Source organism: Pseudopodoces humilis, chromosome 4 (assembly GCF_049639895.1).
Source record: "Pseudopodoces humilis isolate 2021_Gansu_Grassland_sample_001 chromosome 4, ASM4963989v1, whole genome shotgun sequence".
Taxonomy (NCBI): Eukaryota; Metazoa; Chordata; class Aves; order Passeriformes; family Paridae; genus Pseudopodoces; species Pseudopodoces humilis.
The window spans coordinates 44,773,139-44,792,650 of record NC_142203.1 but is presented as its reverse complement, the minus strand read 5'-3'; the positions used below and the strand labels follow the sequence as shown (position 1 = coordinate 44,792,650).

At 35.4% G+C, this 19,512-nt stretch overlaps 1 protein-coding gene across 1 annotated transcript in view; it reads left to right on the top strand.

Moving 5' to 3' along the window:
- The window catches only part of CNTLN (centlein), a 197,961-nt gene that overhangs the window by 46,320 nt on the left and 132,129 nt on the right, over positions 1-19,512 (top strand). The window contains 4 exon segments of the mRNA XM_088054637.1: positions 5,670-5,804; positions 6,387-6,566; positions 12,935-12,962; positions 12,965-13,067. Of these exon segments, the coding sequence (XP_087910763.1) occupies positions 5,670-5,804; positions 6,387-6,566; positions 12,935-12,962; positions 12,965-13,067 (446 nt within the window).

Genomic DNA, 19,512 nt, shown 5'->3' with positions numbered 1-19,512 from the left:
GCTGCAGTGGAGCTGTAAGGAGCAGAATGAGTGGAAAGGAGGTGGTGCACATCATAAAAAAAGTTTTCACCATGCTGTGACCTACTCAGCAAGTTGCTGGTAAGAGATGATTCCATTGCTGCTAGGGAAAGTGTTGTGGTAGAGTTAGAGCATAAAGCCACAGCGTTTTTTCCACCACGTGTTCATGTACTGAAAAATTCTGTCAGGTGTTTTGATTAAGATAGCAAACTTTGCTGAAGATTAAGTAATAAATAAGTCACACCAGACAAGTTAAAAGAGGGCAATAGGGAACATGGTGTTTATAATAGATTATGCTGTTTGAGCCTTCCTTAGTCTATGGATCAGGTGAGAGTTCAGGAACAACACTGACTAGTAGTAGAGAAGTAAGCACATATTCACCACCTGCAGGATGAAGTCAGCTGCTCATTGTTCTGTTCTGCTTCTCAGTAGGGCCATTTTACTTGACCCTCTTAAAAACACTTTAAAGAATACCGATTTTTTTTTGTACTGCCTGCAAAACAGACTTGTCCTTTTCCAACAGCGCATATATGGTATGAAAGCACATTTGAATAGACTATGTTATAAGAATGTTTTTCCTTGTATACATCTCTAAATTACCATGTTGTGTTTCATATCTAATACTGATAGAAACAGACATTCAAAAATTCTCATTCATTTTGGGAATGGATTTATAGACAACTGCTTGTGGGTTAATACTTCTTTTTCTCAGAAGCCATTTTTTGCATTGGTTTATCTCAGGGAATCCTGGAGAGCATGGAATTGGATGAGGAAGAACAAACCTTGGTGGAATGATAATCAACTGAACTCCCCTGCTTCAATTACTCTTTGCTTTTTTAATTTGTTTAAGATTGATCTGGCAGAAGATTAGGAATGAAACGTAATAAGAATTAAAAATGGGATATGCCTGTTACATGTATTACATTTAAATCCATTGTATGTCAGTTACTATTTTTCATTGTTTTTTTCATCCTTGTTAAGAGTCAAGTTCTAAGTTGAATATTTAGCTCTGAACACAGGTATGCTGTGGAATCTATCTGCAGTACAATCAGGTTACACTGTTGGTGTTTTGCCTCTAGAGAGGTATGGATTTAAAAATAACTCATCATTTATATATCATGTTTATATTATCATTATATTATATTTAGATATCACAATTTTATATTATAAAATTTATATCATAACTAGCTGTTGTCATTCAGACTCTGATTGGATGCTGTACAGACTTCAGAATGCAGCTGATGACTCTAATCGCATATGGTTACCTTTCTGCGAACTATTTGCATTGAACTTCTGTTTGTCCTACATCTGAAAATACTCCAAGAATCTAATGAAGTCATGAGATGAAAGAACATGAACTTCTTTTGTTAGGTGTCTGATTTTGGGTTTATTTTGTTGGTTTGGTTTGGTTTGGGTTTTTTCCCCTTTATTTTGAAGGACTGTATGAAACTATGACTAGCAATGCTTTTTGTTAAACTTGCATATGGATGTTCAAGAACCATAAGGATTAATAAAGTTGAAAAAAATATAGAGAAAAATGTAAGAACGCTTAATCTAGGGAAGGTATAAAATGTTACTGGAGCATTTTTAGCATTAAATTCCTGCTAGAAATGAAAACAGGAGTTGGAAGAAATTAAATGTGTGGTAAGTCAATCTCAACTACTTGAGGAAAAAGAAATGATGAAAGGGAGAAAATATGTCACAAAATGTTGGAAGTAGAAATTTTGAGGAGAAGAACTTTAAAAGAAATTATATTTCCACATTTAATTTTAAATAAAATGATTTATGTACTAAATTAAATTTGTTTTTGCAGAAGATGTCAGGATTTCATCAAATTCAGGGGGCAAATACTTCAATTTTTCATCAGTTTGTGTTCATTTTAACTTTTTTTCCATGTGCTATATTAGAAGTGGACTACTGTACAGTGAAAACTTCTGACAAAGAATGCAATGAAGAAAGCCCAGAATTAATATTTATTTTTACCCTCATATTTTTGGTGGTAGAAATCAAATGCATACCCCTTTGTTGCATTCATAGATGGACTCCTTTAATATTGTGGTGCATAGATTTTAATGTTTTCATTAAGTGCTTCAGCACCCAGTGTGTTTTTGCATTTCTCTATTAGCAGCAACATTGAAGGATATTTCAGTTTTGTGTTTCTGCTAGATTATTTTTATTCCAGTTTGAGATAACTTCTTAACATGAAATAAAACCCACTCTTACTTATGTTTAATGAACCTGTAGAGAGGCAGTTATGCAGTACTGATTTAGTAGTGCAGTGTGATTGATTTCAAAATGCAAAATTAGGAGTTGATTTTTCCAACTTCTTTTTGCCATGGCCCCCAAAATATGAAAATTTGGAAAGCACTTAATGCAATAATAACATGTACAGCTGTTGTTTTATTGTTCTTTCCACAAGCTTTTTATGTAGCAGATTAAAAAATATTTCACTAAAGACTTGAATTTCAGTGATGATATCTGCAATATCAAACAGTATGAAACTTCTGGTAGTTGTATCCTAACTCACTTTTTTTTGGAATCAGAATCATTGAAGAGTTGCTTTTGTCACCACTTTCACTGTCTCCATACAGTACTATACTGTCTAAATTCACAGTGGGTAAAAATGATGTTTTAATTTAAAACCTTTTATTTATGTCTATTCACATGAAATGTGGGCAGATAATTTTAACATTCTACTGCCATGAACAGATTGATGTGTTCAGCACTAAGACAATAAAGGGCTATTGTCACCTTTCAGTTTTGATCTGTAGTTTTCACAGCAGCTTTTCTCAGTTAGACTTGGTATGTGATTTTGCTTCCTCTTCAGATTAATATGAAGGTCTGTAAAAAATAAATAGTATTTGCCAATAAACAATGTATTACAGAAGAAAAAAAAACTGTATTGTGCTGTAGGTAAAGAGATGCCATAGGAAAGGATGAAAATGAATTTGGGAATGACAGCCCTCTGAGACATCAAAAGGTCTGTTCCACTAGGTCACTGTGTTTCTTTCTATCTACTGTTGCCTCGAGCACTCTAGGCTCCAGCAGTATACAGGGGATACTCTTTGATTCTTCCCAGCTAAACAGACGGGTAAAATCAGTTTCTTTTGGTTTTCACTGGGGCAAATTCACTTTAGAATAGTTTTCTTTCTTGGAAGATTGTTGAAGTGTGCTTTAGATGCCTTAGTTGCATGCGAGTTTTTTATGGTTCTTGACCACCAAGCTGTCAAACATTGCTTTTGCCCTGTTGTATTCAAACAAGTATGACTGAGTTGACTCAAAGTGTAAGTTGAGATTGTTCTTGTGTAGTGTCAGACTGTCTTTATAGTATCTAGACAAAAATCAGTAGATACTATGGGAATAGATGAATTCCTGATGGGTGTTTTACCAAGTGAAATCTGTCAAAATAACCTCATGTAGGAGGTTGCCCTGTGTGTTGATCAGGTATGTTTTTTTTCCTTTGCTGTTTCACTTGCCTACCAGACTAGAGTAGTCTTATAGGAACACTGCTTGTGTTCTCTGCAGTAAGAAATCAATCTTTACTCTCCTATTATATAAAGTAATACATAGGTTGAGGAAGCAAAGTATGAAAACAGCTGCACAGGAAAGGGCAGACTTCCTTAATTGTCTGTATCTCAGAAATTCCTTTTTATGACCCTTATTTCTACCCAGTTATGGCTCCTGAGTAATACTTCTGGTTTTTTTTTCCTTCTTTATAAGCATGTGAAATAAGCAGATATGAGAGTAAAAGTTGATTTAGAGGAAAAGATAAGAGTATGCAAAGTGATACCCCAGAAAAATGCTTTGAAACATAACAGGATTTTTTCCATGCAAGTGTAACTCACCTGGATAATGTTTCCTCTACTGCTGTAGTAGAGAACTTTGTAAATTACTCAGGCGAGTTTGCTGCTTAGTGATTGATGGGGTATATCTGTCTTTTGATTGATTTAAAGTGTTTAACAGTTCAGTTGTGGAGAAAAGTAATTAGTGTGCAAGTCTGATTCAGGATAACCTGTGTAATTGTTCTGAATATTCACAGTAAGTAGTTTATTTTACTTGGAAACTTAATCTGAGAACAAACATTTGAAGCAGCTAGTTGTATTTTTGCACCATCTTGTCTATTTATTCTCTAAGTTGCTGGAAAACATCCCATTTAAAACAGAACCCAAATATCTCGGATTTCACTTCACAAATACGCATATGCTTCCCAGTTTCTGCACATTGTATAATGAAACTAAGTAGTAGTGTGATGTACCTGTGTACTCAGAAATTAGATGCCTTAAAGAGCTGGATCTTTTATAAAAATGTGTGTTTGTGAACTTTTAGCTCAGAGCCATGAGTCTCAGGTAGGTGAGATTTTTACTGATGTTTTAAGGCTATCTCCAAGTACAGACTTTTTTTTTTTTTTAATAAATGTTAAGTAAGTAGTAATGAGCTAGAAGGAAGACTCAAAGGAGTCTTAAGGAGCTGCTTACTCCAATTCCATGAGGACCCGGGGAGTGGGAGGGTAAAACCCAAAATTTCTGATGCTTTTCATAGTAATGTGAATACATACCTTTTTAAAGATACAACTAAATAATTTCTGCCAGCAACAGTTTATTTCTGTAAATGTAATAATATATCCAAAGAATAAATATTTTGTCATTTGAAAGGTGAAATGTGACTTCAAATGTACTGTTTTCTGTGTCTTTACTCAGTGTATCTTTATTCTTTTTTAATGTCTGACATACTTATGAACCATATGGAAGCTTTAGACACTGAAAACTCTCACATATATTATCAGATGTAGAATAATCTAGATGATTATTGTCTTGTTGATGATTTTTTATGTTTCTGTATGTGCTTCATTTTAGCTTATGTATTAAAAGCAAAGCAGTTATACTTCAGTACTGACATGAAAGTTTCTTCAGTTTTGTGCCACAGTTATGGTGGTACACTAGTATTCACTGCTAGGAAAATATTATAGATTAAAACCCTTTTGATTTAGAAACAGATGGGACAAAACAGAACGTTGGATTAAAGCAGACTCCTGGAAAAAATAGGCATTGATTTAATGCAAGTGTCACGAAAATCAAATTAAATTATCACAGAAATGTGAAGTTCTTGTTTTATGGCAGAGATTTTTCTATATGTGGGTTAAGTAACCCATAGTCTGTGTTGAGCAATGTTGTATTATTTTCCTTGAGCTGCAAATTCAGCCAGACTTAATTCTCTTTAAAAATATTTTGTATCATAATCATTTTCGGCGATCAATAGTTGTTTCTGTTTACTGTTCAAAATTACTAAATTCTGGAAATTCTGGAGAATTTTGAATTCAGCTCTGGCTTGATTTTTGATGTGCTAGAAATGCAAGTTAAACAGTATTCTAACTGTTTTTGCATAAGCTTCACTGAGTAATTTCCATTCAGTTCTGCATTTATAGGCTTCTTTGTTCGGTAGCAGCAGGATATTTGGCTCCTCATTTGCATTACTGTATCTTACAGTCATTCAATTTTGAGTATGATTAAAGTGCTAGTGGAATCAAAATAATGCTTTAAAAACTTCATATGTCAGATAGTTAAATTTTGTAGGCCTAAAACATAGAACATGCATGCTCTTTTGGGCTTGCTTTTTTGTCTAAGAACAGGTTTTTTTGGTTTTTTTTTAAATAGAGGCTCACAGGACAGCAGCAGGAGATAAACAACTTAATGCAGAGAAAAAGTGCTGTGGATGAGGAAAATGCCCGTTTGAAGAATGAATTCGGTAACTTGAACTGGAAATTTAAAGATAAAAGCCAAGAACTTAAGGTATATTGACTTGTACATAGTTTCATAAGACTGTAGCTTTGAAGTAGTTCTTTAAGCAGTGTCAGCCTTTGTGGCACAGAAAGTGACAAGCTTGGAGAAAAAATTGCCTTAGGCCTTGCTATACCTTGCCGTTTTCTCACATACCAACTGAGAAAGATGCTTTAAAGCCAAGAATCCAAGCTTTATAACTTTCAGATAAATAGTTAATGATGGAAATGGAGCAAAGAAAGTAGAAGTGTGAAGATGTGGCTTCTTGTAATTAGATTCTGATGGGACTGGCATTATTAATTGATAAAGATGAGGTCTGGGAGGATATGTCTGTGTGGGTCTCAAAAATAGCTGGGGACAGCATCAAAGGCAGCTTGATCAATTAATGGGCTCTTTGCAAATGTGTACTCATCAAAGCTGTCATCCAGCTAAAAAATATGACCCTTCCACCTGCATGAAAGAGGCCAATAAAAGTACACAGGTGACCTTGGCCATCAAATATAGAAGCTGCTGTGAGGGTAAAACTGCACAGTTTATATTTGCTGATTAGTTCTCACTTTTTTGTTTATCGGCCCTTGTGGTACTGTTCTACAGGACACTGAGGAGTGTGCACAGAAGAAGGAAGAGCAAAACAGACTGGTTATAAAAAACCTGGAGGAGGAAAATAAGGGATTAAATATATGCTGTGCTGACCTGCTAAGTGACCTGGAGAAACTGAGGAAGCAGGAGGCACAATGGTAAAAAGAAAAATCTGGCAATGATGCCAGAATAGAGGTACGAAGTGGAATGGACTCCTGGATGTTATTTGAGAATTAACTTCTCCAGACATTTCATTACAAGTTATTTTCTTTACATAGCAAGTTATATATTCAAATCTACCAGTGGGGACTTGCATTCATTTACATTCTATCACTTAAGACCCACAGCTTTTTAAAAATTGATGCTGCAAAGCAGGAATCTGACTTCAAATAGTCATCTTAAAATGTAATCATTAAAAAAATGAAAGATGCTGCACTTTGAGATAACATACATATATATATATATGTATATATGAGTGTGAAATAATAAAAGCTTAAAAGTATTACAACATTTTTTTTTCTTGATTTGTAATTTACTTACTTATAGTCTTGTTGCAGTAGACTTAACCTTTGTTGTTTTGGAAGAACATGTAGTTCCAAATAAATTGCGTCCTAGCCTCCAAAGGCCCTCTGTTCTGTGAGGTGTCTTGTTATTGCTTACAATATATTAAAAAGTTGTTTTCATAGTTTATGATAAAGCAAAGAAAGGAAATAACTGAATACACACTACAGAGTAGCTTTTATTTAAATGGTAGTTTTTCTTTTTTCCTGGTGGAAATTGGCTAGTGTTTTTTAAATTTTTCTAATAAATGAGCCACAAACATGGCTTATCTTAATTCAACAGCTGCTTATATACACATCTAGGTATGGGATTATTTTTATTTACATGATGAATGTATACTGCAATGCTGTATTCTTTTATTATTGAAATACATTCATTGCAATAACTATGGAATTAACACCTCACCCAGAAATGCCCTTTTTTTCTTGTACTAGCAATTTTGGTGATGCTTTGGATTGTTCTGGTAATGGAAACTGTTGAAAGAGCTTAATTCAGATTTTTAACATTTGAAGTAAAGTTCCTTCAACTTAACTTCTTCAGACTGGTTATGATTAAAGGACTGTAGAGTTCCCAGGACAAGAAATGATTTGTTGATTCTTGGTAGAAAAAAATCTAATGTGTTCCAAACTGCTAAAATAATTTTTAAATTGCCAAATTTAGTGCTTGTAATATTGGACAAGTTATTAAAAATCTGTTACCCATCCCTTCAATGAACACAATCAGAGTAACTTTTATGTCTCTGTCTTCCCGTCTGATGAGGCATGCTGATGGATGAAAGAGCTGGGCGATTGTACGGATGGGAATTAGTGCTGGTTTTTCAGAGGGGTGTTACAAGCAGGTCAAGTTTGTGAATGTGAAAGAGGGTACTTCTTGGGATCAGTGTTGCCTGAGACAGCCAGGGATGTCATAAAGTTGGATATGCTGTTTACAAACTAGGAAGAACAGGTTAAGAAAATGAGAATCAGTTGCAGTCTTGGCTGTAATGACCATAAAGTTGTCGAGGCCAAGACCTTGAGACAATGATGGAAGGAAAGCAGCACAGTACAGCCCTGGAGTTAAGAAGCAGAGTCTTCAGCTGTTCAGGAAACTTGTAGGTGGAATCCTGTGAGAATCAGTTTTGAAGAATAAAATGCTCAGGAAGGGCTACCATGTCTTTAAAGAAAGCTTCCTCCAAGCTCAGGTATGGTCCACTTGGGAAAAAAAGTGGATGTCTCGGGAGATCAGCTTGACTAAATGGAATTCACCACTGAACTCCAGTGTAGGCTGCAGGTGAAAAACAGTATTCAGGATGTGGAAATGAGGAAAGCTGTAGAGGGGAAGTTCAGAAACATTGTCTGGACACTGAAGGGTGGTAGTGACCTACCTGCAATTGAGAGTTGCAAATAATGACTGATACAACCAGAATTTCTTGAACTGTTCAGTGAAAGGCTGAACAAGGAAAATGGGGACCTGGTGCTGAAATGGAACAGTGAATTAATTACAAAAGTTAATAAATACAGCAGAGGTACTAAATAATTGTTTTTGCCTCAGTCTTATCCAAGGTGTCCCCAAAAGTTTCTGCCTAGAGACAGACTTCAGTGTGACATACTAAGAGTGGATGTGTTGGAAGATACCTGAGAGAACTTGACTAGTATACATCCATTGGGACAACCTGAAATGAACTGCATCTAGGGGTGCTGAGAATGTTGGCTGCCTCTCACCCTTTAATTTGGGAGTTGAATCAGCATCCTTTTGTACATGTTTTTCAGTAATAAAAATGCCATTTAAGAATCTTAATGATTTGTTGTATACAGATGTTATCTATGTTAGTCTCCTGTGTTTGAAAGAATAAAATTAATCCTTATCAAAATAAGCTAGCCCAACATTGCCTTTAAAATATGTATTAGATGGTAAAAATGTGAGATCTTAATTACTGATTACTTCTTTGGAAAAGTGGTCACCTGGGCAAAGGCTGAAGTGTTATTAGCCATTTTATTTTATTTTTTTCCCATCTTCAAACCATTTCCATTGAAGAAAATTGTCACTTTTCCCTTTCAATGGCTGGTTGCTATTGTAACCTAATATAACCAGGTATAAAATTCAACTTCTTCAAATTGAGAGAAAGGAAAAGCTGCTATGGAACATTTGTTCTTTAAAGTTTTGTTGTATTAGCTGAAATCAGAGTGAGACAGGTTAACAGGAGGATACCTGAAAAGATGGCTAAAAAGCTGACAACAGTGTTTTATTGTCTGTCTTTTCTGTATCTACCTTCATATAAATTACGTAGAGTGTACAGGAAGTTGATTAAGTCTTTGCTTTCCACCTAAAGTAGTTCTTGAGAACTTTTTGTGCTTCTTTTGTGCTTCCCAGAGCTTATATATCAGTTTTCTATATGTCCTAAAAGTGAACAAATGGAAAAGTTGTCTATCAGCCAGCTTGTCTCCCTATCTAAATATCAATTACTTATTTATTTGGTTGTTCTTTAGGTGGAGGTTACTTAAGCTATTGTTTAATATCAAGATGAATGTATTTTTCCCCAAACTCAAGTCACAAAAGGCTTTGTATGTAGATGAAAAAATGTCAGACTGGCAGATTTTAAGTGGAGGTGAAGTAAAAGATAGTGGAATTACTTACTGGTGAGTTGTTTGTTTATTTTTGTTAATTCCTAGTTAACACAGTACTTTTTGAAGTTTCTGAAGTCTGAAGGTCAGAACTTCCAAAGAAACAGCCATCTCTCTCAAGAGGAGCCTGGATTTAGTTCCACTGAAAAATGAGAATTTTATTGAGATGGGACCTTGAAAAATTACTCTCACTTCTGTCATAATATATAATAGGAAAAAACATGAAAACAAAGCTACTGTCTTTGAAAGTGACTTTCAAAGGGTTTGAAGCTATAAATAACAAAACTGTGGTGTTAATTCATAGTGACTCCATAATGGGCATAACTGTGCTTCCTCATGCCTTGTTTTTTTTATGCTTTTCATGTTTGAAGCTCTTTTAAATTCACCTTTTCTTGCTGTCTTGTATTGTGCCATCTATAAATATGCATTTTTCTCTCTCATATAACTGAATTATTTGATGCCTTGACTATTTTAAGTGGTGCTTTTTTTAAAAAAAAATTTGCTTTAAAAAGCCTGTATTTTAAATATTGTCCATTGAAATGGACTGTAATTTAAAAACCCAGATTAGGAGTGTTTGTGCTAGGTAAATTTTCACAAATTTGCCTAGCATGTTTACGCATTAAATTTTTTGACTACTGTATCAACAAGGGAATGTGATACATTCCGTATGATATTAAAAGTGCATATGCTCAGAAATTGAGTGTAAAATATTATAGGTTACTTCCTGGTCAAAAATATGATGTTGATGAAAACTCAACATGAGCCAGCAACGTGCAGCTGCAGCCCAGAGATCCGTGTCATGAGCTGCATTGAAAGAGGTGCGTCAGCAGGCCAAAGGAGGTGATTTTCCCCCTCTGCTGGGCCCTTGTGAGACCCCACCAGGAGTGCCCTGTATAGTTCTGGTACTCCTAACATGAGAAGGATGTGGTACTCCTGCAGCAAGTCTGGAGGAGGGCCATGAGCACACTGGACCACCTTCCCTACAAAGACAGACTGGACCACCTTCCCTACAAAGACAGGTTGTGGCTGTCCAGCCTGAGGAAGAGAAATTCCTGTGGAACAACCTTCCAGGATCTGACCAGGGCCCACAGTGAAACAGGAGGACTCTTTGTCAGGAACTGTGGTGATAGGACAAGGAGGAGTGAATACAAATTGTAGGAGAAATTTAGGTTAGAGATTAAGAAGCAATTCTTTACTATGAGGATAAGGAGACACTGGAACCGATTGCCCAGGGAGGTGGCAGATGCCCTGACCCTGGCAATGTTCAAGACCAGGTTGGACAAGGCCTTGAGTATCCTGACTTAGTAGGGAGATATCCCTGCCCATGGCAGGGGGGGTTGGAACTAAATGACCTTTCAGATCCTTCCTAATCCAAAACATTCTAGGATTCTATTTTAGATGTCAGTATTCAGCTGAGCTTTTGTACATCAATATATAATATTTCAATATTTTGTATAACAAATTTTTCCTTTCCATTTTTTCATGTTTTACTCTTTCAGTAATGCTTCCGAAAAAACTCAAGCTTTCAAAATATGTTCAAAAAGGTTGAACTGATTAATTTCTTACTTGAAACCTTTGAGTTATTTGAAGTCAGATATGTCACAAATAAAGTACTTAGAGATATTTTTTTCTGATTTTTAATTTTCTCGTTAGATACATCTTCTGAAGTTGTATCTGTGAAAAAATAATGTGTTACATATTCTTTGTATTGTACTCTCCAATGGATGATGGGAATTTAAAGCATTGGTAATGTTAGATTTTTTTCATCTCTTCCATGGAAAACCCTGCAACTCTATAGTGTGGTATTAGAAATAGGCAAATAGAATTTATTCACAGAATATATGAACTATTACAATTTTTGTTCACATATTCAATACCTTTAGCTGCAGAGGAAAAAAGTACTGAGGAGAAACCCTACAATTATTTGTCTGCAAGTTATAAATACCTTATTACAATTAAAAAAATATATGTGTTGATAGTGAACTGTCTCTCATAATTTTGAATTTTTTCATTATTCAAGGAAAAATTAAATTTTTCTACCTAGCCTTTGACATTGAATTGTGACTCATTTGACTACAACAGGTATGTAGCCTGATACTTGTCAGGAAACAAATTAATTTCCTACCTCATTCACATGTGGATTTTGCTATTTCCTTACATCAATGTTACTATTACTAACAGGACATGATAGTTCTTGTACAATTTCAAGGAATTTGATTGTAGTACACTTCTGATACATCTAAATACCTATAAGAAATTTTTATGCAATTTTAAGGAATTTATTTAGAAATTCGTTATTCACTTTTCAGTTATAGAAATATTTTGATAACCACAGTATTTGAGGCATCATTTCTGAAAGGGAAAAATGTGCATTTTCTTATTTCTTTAACTAAGTGTGTATGTAAATGGAAAACTAGTATACTTTTGGCAGTAGATTAGGGATGATATTCTATGAGGAGGATTTTATTTTAAATTATTAATGAATCTTGGAATATTTGCCTTACTGAGAATGAGTGATTGCATCTGTGAGTAGCTTAATACCAAAGCAGGTCTAAGGCTGTTGCCACCATCTGAAATTCTGTTCTAGATATTGCTGTAATATTTATATTTCCATTCTTGCCTCAATGCACTCTGGGGAGAATAATCATACAAAGTTTCCTAAGGACTGATGTGCTCTTCTGAGGGAACTCTAGCAAGGCTTATTGCAAGGTCTAGCAAGGTGGAGATTGAAGTCTTGTTTGAGTAAGCTGCCTTGCTGCTGTGTTTCCTGGCTACACCTTTGCAGTTTGCTGACTAATTTCAACAGTAGAGCTTATGGTAAAAGGCAGACCTTGTTTGTTTGCATTGTTTTCAGTGTGTACTTTCAGAAATTTTCTTGTATGCGGTTTCTTTTCCTGAAGAAACTGTTCCTTGCACTGAATTAGCAGTGCCAAGTAAGAATGGATTTAACAAGCAGTCTCAAAAATGAATCTGTATCTATGATTCTTACTTCATGTACACAATACTGTAAACTTTTGTGAGAGCTTAAAGCAATGAATGCATAGCTGCTTTTTTTAGGGATGTCTACGTAAGAAACAAGGTATAATCAGTTTAGTAGTTAAATAGGGAAGTGCTGTTTTGCAAAGATTTGATTCAGGATCCTCCTTCCACATCCAGCAACTGAGTTAAGGAAAACTTCTTAGAGTAAAGAAAAGGTCGTCACCTAAAATTTCAAGTACACCTTTTTTCTAGTATTTAACATTTTTTATACATGCACATATAACAATATGCATTTGCTTAGACTGCAATAAATGTATGCATGTATGTATGGGCACATCTATATATCTATATACATAGATTACTTGCATAGTAGATTTTAACTATTTTTTCTTCATTAATGTATTTGAAATGCTTTCTTTGCAGAATTTGGAAACTGATTTAGGAGAGACGAGAAAAAAATAAAAAGTTTACACAGTATATGCAGTAGCTTACCATCTCAGGTAGATGTGAAACAGGAAGAACTTTTCCAAAATGATTGTGATGTGGTTGGAGCTAAGTAAGTATTTCATAGTAACTTCAAGTCTGAATCCTCTCAAAAAGAGTGTTGTTCTATTTGCAAAATGGTATCATGCATTAGAGATACTTTTGTGCAACAGTGTGTTTTACCATTTTGTTCACAAGAGGTAAGGTTTTTGGAAGTCTACCAGTTTATGTAGGCACTTTCTGATACATTTTGACTCTTTGTATATCTTACCTGTTTTTGAGTAGTGATAGATTTAAGAAATTACACTTCTGTAATTTGCACTAGGCCAGAGAACTACCAATCTCTGCTGAAAGTAAAAAAGTAACATTATAATTAGTGACATAAACATTAATTAGAAAGACTAAACAGCCTAAACTTGAAAAGGCTTTAAGCCTAAGTTTAACTTTTTAATTAGAGTCAAATCTGACAAGTCAGCAGAATTCTACATAGGATGGTGCTAAACGTTTAAAGTGCAGTGGTTTAAGCTTTATCTTAGGTCTCACACACTATTTTTTTACACCGAATCTGTAAGATTAGTGCTGCATTATTTCTGTCTTGGAAAAACTAAAGGACAGAATGAATTATACGAATTGAAAGGACTACTGAATTCCCCAGAATGAATGTAATGTCAGAAGATAATTGATAACTCAGTGGATTGTCAGGAGATTGTCCTTGTTTGACTTCTTAATTTCAGAAGCATACAGTGTTTCATTCCTATATTAGAAAAATAGTGTTCCCTTCAATGTTCCTTTAAATTGTGGTTTTGCCCAAAGAACTGCTGATGGGAAGTAGGAATCATTGGTAAGGATACTCCTCTTTACTTTCCAAGCACAAATAATCTCTCTGTAAGGAGTCAGTATCTAAGTGTTTTTTTGGGAAAAAAAACAAAACTGAAAACCAAGAAATACGATTTCTGATGCATCTGACCTAAATTGTCTATTTGTTGAAATCTCTATAAGAAATATGATGTCTTTACAAGAAAAAATATTTTCATGTTTAAAAGGAATAATACCAGTTGGGTTTTAAAAAGTCAATAAACATGCATAAGTTTATTGGGAAATTGTATTGAAAGAGGCAGTCTGTGGAATTTGAGAAATTCAGCAATAGACTAATAGAATTTATCTCCTGAAATTATTCTCAGAAAAATATATATGTATGAGGACTGAGGACAGCAAAGAAGACATTTTAGAATCATTTAGGTGATCAAGTTTGCAAAGTTACTGCTTGCTGGTTTCAGCTTAGGATATTGCAATCTGAATTGGCCAAATCTTTGAATTTCAAATTTCTCAAAATGTAGTCTTTTCTATTAATTGCTAAACAACCTCTTAGAATTTGGCACAATTCATTAAAATAAGGACATTTTTGAACATAAGGTCTGAACATGCGGTAATAAAGAGATGAATACCATATTTATTTTAAGTTGAAATCTTCTTCTATGTTTTTCCATATAACCAGTCCTCTAAATTAATGGAAAATAGTTTGGTAAAGCAATCATATGGGTGTTTTTTGTGGGCTTTAATATTTTCCTTCCTAGACTCCTGTTGGTATTGCAATAATTAATAGTATTTTTTGATATCACTAGTATGTGACTTACACTTCATATGTCTGTATGTATATGTTTGATTGGTATCATGATAATTAATTGTCTGCTAATGCCTGTCTGCTAATCTCAATGAACTTCAGCTACAAATTTCTTGACATTTCTGCTATGAAGAAAGAAGGCTTAAGCTTATATTATGTAAAATTCATGGTTTCAGCAGTTAGCAATACATACTAAGAGTTGCAAATATTTTGTACTTTTGTAATACAGAATACTGACACTTCTCCTTATCTTCATGAGATGTCAGTATGTAGAGATAATTACATTTCTATTGTTTTTCAATGAAAAAAAATATTATACAAATCTTTGTCAAAAAAAAAATCATTTAAGTTAAAGTAACAACTCTGCAGTTAAAGGAAAAATCTGAGGAGAATATGAAGTCTTTCCATCTACTCATCTTTCTAGGCCAAAGTCTTACAACTGTGTTGACTTCATGATTAAAACATTCAATTTTTTCTATTTATGTTAACTGTTTGGGGTTTTTTTTTATCCATTTAAAATTTAGTCTTATGAAAGTATCACATTGAATGATTGGTTGTCATTTGATGCTGGCAGAAAATTCTTTGACAAATAGTGTGAAAAATACCCCATCCTCCCTAGTATATTCAGTTTCCCATCATCAGTTTCAAGCTTTAGACCTGAAAAAGACAATCTGTCTTGCAAATGTGTCTGTTCTCCCCCGTTCTCTGTCTCCCTGTTTGCTGCCTTCCTACATTCCCCACCCTATCATTCTGTGAAAACAGAGCAGGAACACAACTGAAATCATTAGAAACAAGAAGGAATAAAAAGGAAAGGCTTCCTTCATTTGGTGTTTCCTTTCATATACAGCATAGGCAGATTTCGAAAAATACATCTGCTGACACGTTGGTAATGGTGTCCAAAATTTTTACACTAGGTGCTATGTTCAGCTGGAGAAGGAAGTCTCCAAGGCAATATGTACATAGTGGACTAGAGCTCTGTGTCTTGTGCATTCACAACTTCCTGCACTGTGCATGTCTGTCAGTTTGTTGGCAAGAGGTTTTTTAGTTTAATAGTAGGTGTGTGTCACCCTGAAAATTAAGCCTTCTGATAATGTTTTCATGGTTTTAGTTACCTTCCCATTAAAGTCCTGTAAAAATAAGTTGTTTATCACATTCCATCTAAGAAACATCTTTTGATGGATATTTCGCATGCTTGGGAAGGTGGTAACTTAATTATCCAATCCCTGGTCATTGTTGAGAATCTATAAATACTGGAGTCAGAGAATAAAGTCACGGGTTTTGTTCTGACACTGAGAGTGGTCGTGTGAATAATTTTGTGTCCTTTAGTGACAGGTGTGTCTGTAGACATCAAGAGAATTGTTATCTTCAGCAAATTAGCAGAGATCAAACATTGAAGAAATACTCCAGTGCACCTCTGGTTCTACAGAATAACAAGGTGCTCTTGAAAATACTGCCGTGTGTCAGTAAAAGTCTGCCACATAGTTTCGAGGTGCGGAAGATACAATTTCTAGGACCAGTGAACAAACAGTATTTATAGATACATTCTGTATGGTGAATGTCTTCTAGAAGCCATTACCTTTCTTTTTTGGCTTAATTTTTGCAAAGTACTCTTCACCTCACTGGGTTTACTTTCATACTTCCGAATTACATGTGAAATGCATTTTCTTGTTATATTTTTCATGTTTTCATTCAGTACAGGTTTTCTGTATCTCTTTAGAGTCCATGATAACCTTTTCATTTTCATGTTTTCAAGTTTGATGATTTTTGCTTTAAAATTACACTAAATACCAGGGTCTAGAGCTTTGTTCTCTGACACAGAACACAGTGGAGCACTGAACATCAAACTAGAGAGGTCTGCTTGACTCACTGAGGCTTGAGCCTTGCTGTCACAAGTATCCAGGAAATATTAAAGTGTTTGCAAATATAGTAAAATATATTCTAAAATTAATTTTAATTTCTTGCTCCAGTGTTTCTAGTGGAAATATGGGCCATGACTTCATTCCTTTTATTTGTATCTAGTCCAAATCTATCCCTGATGATTTTCCAACTATTTTTTTCTCTAACAACGTTCCTGTTTTTACTCCCTCACCCTCTGTGCCCCCACCCTGTCCACCACCTCTTCCAATGTAGTTGGTGTTAATTTGTGTGCTGTAAATTATGAGGCAGTCAGATTTTTACTCAAATCTTGTTTTGCTGCTATTGGATTTTTCGGGTTATTCTTTGCTGTGAGCTGAAAACCATTTTGTAGTATTTATGCCATTTCCACAAGAAGTCATAATCTATAGGACCTGTCACTGTGCTGTGTTTTTAGACTACAGGTAATGGAATCTAAAGATTTCTTGAATTACCCCAAACCATCTTGTATTCCCTTGGTAACAGGGGCAGCTGAGCTCAAAGTCCAAGTATATTCACCAGAATTGTGGTGGTGTGGGTTCTTAATTCTGTTTGTAGCAAGGTTATATAGCATGTGGAATGGCAATAGCTATTAATTTCATTTACATCTCTGAGAAGCTAGAGGTTACTGTAAAACCATTGGTAGGGGCATACAAGGCCCCTTGCCCCACCCAGGACAGAAAGGTTTTATTTAATCTTATGTTTTAAGGATAGGAGGAAATGTCTGTGAGCACCAGAGTTGTCTCTACCCTAAGCAATATTAGTGACTTAAATATTGTTACCAGTTGGGTAAGATGTCAGATGTTTGGGTTGTGCTGCTGTCTGCTTTGTGGTGTCTTCACGTAGCATCAGCCTTGCAATGCTGAAAGCAAAGTCTACTAAGGCTACTATACCAACAGTCTTACTTCAGGTATTGAAATAATTTAGTAATGCTCTTCTATTTTGATGTGAGAAAAACCAGACTATTTTTCATAGCACACTCTTCCTTTTTGCTTGAAGAGTGCAGGTCACTTCCTGTAAATTTCTTAATTTTCTATTGTATTTTTAAGGTATGTGGTTAGAGACAGAGAGTTGTTTGTTTTTTTTTTTTAATTCTCAGTACTACCTGCTGACTTTGCTCTTAAAAAAGTTAAAAGCTCTTAGTGTATCATAGTGTGTTAGTTTTTGGGAGGTTTAGGGTCATGGAAAAAAGTATACTTAAGTGCTGCAGTTTGGGTCTTAGCTGACAGTTTTTTTCAATTACTGTTGCTCATGGTGACTTTTTCTTAAAATTGTATTTCTTTAAAGTGTATAGTATGTTGAAACATTTTATCATCATGTGCTTATATTTGTATATGTATATCTGTATGTATCTATGTATGTACATGCTTAAGTATAATTTATATATTTCAAATGTAGATGTATATCTTTTTTTATATCTGGTATGTATGTATAGATGCCTGTTTATAGTGTGGGTAATGGCTCTTATATGTTAAATGCCACTTGTTATACTGGTTACATTCAGTTAGTGAGTTTTGGTTATTTCTTCTCTTACTTGCTCACCCAAGATAATAATTTTTCTGAGGACTTGACATGCTTATCTTGCTGCAGTGACAGATGTGCCTATCTTGTAGAGTGTTTATTGTTTGCTGCTTAGAGTAAGCATGTTAATAAATATTTTGAGGTTGATTTTGAATACTCTGAGCACAGGACAAACAAATTAGTAACAGAATCACAGAGAACCACTGAGAGGCTGAAACTGGCAGACACCTCTGGAGATGATGTAGTACTCTCCTCCAGTAGATCCAGCCCTCTGTTCCAGCTAGTAACAGCAGGCTGCCCAGTACTGTGTCCAAACTGGGTATGTCCAAGAATGGAGACTCTGCAACCTCTCTGAGTTGGCTTTTCCAGTGTTTGGTCATTTTTAGTGGATATTTTTACTATATTTCGCTGAAATTTCATCTGGTTTTTATTGGTACTCATTGTCTCTTTTCCTGTCACTGATCACCACCTACAAGAATCCATCTGCATCTTCTTTCTAGATTGCCATCAGGTATTTATAGATGTTGGTAGTTCAGTTGTCACTGAACTACCCCTTCTGCAGGCTGAGCAGACCACGCTTTCCCAGGCTATGTACAGCAGATGCTGCAATACTTAGATTATCTCTGTGGCCCTTTGTTGGCTCTCTCCAGCCATGTTTCTCTTGTACTGGGGAGCCCAGAACTGGACACAGCATCAAGATGTGTCTTAAAACTTCTGACTAGAGGGGAAGGATCATCTCCCTTTCTCTGCTGGCACCACTATCCTCTGCCCAGCTCAGGATGTCATTGGCGTTTGGCACAAGGCCACATTACTATCTGATAGCCACTCAGGTGTCCACCAGGATCCCCAGGGCATTTTCTGACAAGGTGCTTTCCAGCATGTCTGTTCCCAGATTGTGCTTTTGCACAGCATTATTACCTCCTGGGGCAGTAATTTTATACTTGTCTTTGTTGAGCTTCATGAGGTTCCTGTCCAGACAGTTTGTCTGGTCTGTCAAGGTCCCTGTCAATGGCAGCGCAAACATCTGTTGCATCATGCCTCTTCTTTGTGCGTTTAGCAAAGTTGCCATGGTACATTCTGTCCCATTGTCTGGGTCATTAATGATGATGTTGAAAAGTGGTAGCCCTGATGTTTGCCTCTAGGCTACTCCTTTAGTGCCTGGCCTTGAAATGGACTTGGCGTCATTGATCAAAACTCTTCAAACCCTGTAGTTCTACCAGTTCAAGGGAACTTTGCTGTCCACTTATCTATTGTATACCTTATCAGTCTGTCTATAGTATTTTTGGGAGACTTTGTCAAAAGTCTTACTACAATCAAAAAGAGGAACATCCTGTGCTCACCCCTTATCCACTGAGATAGTAATTCCCTCAGAGAAGGCTGCCAGACCAGTTGGTTAGAGCATGGTGCTAATAACATCAAGGCTGTGGTTTCAGTCCCTGTATGAACCATTTACTTAAAAGTTGTACTTGAGGATCATTGTGGT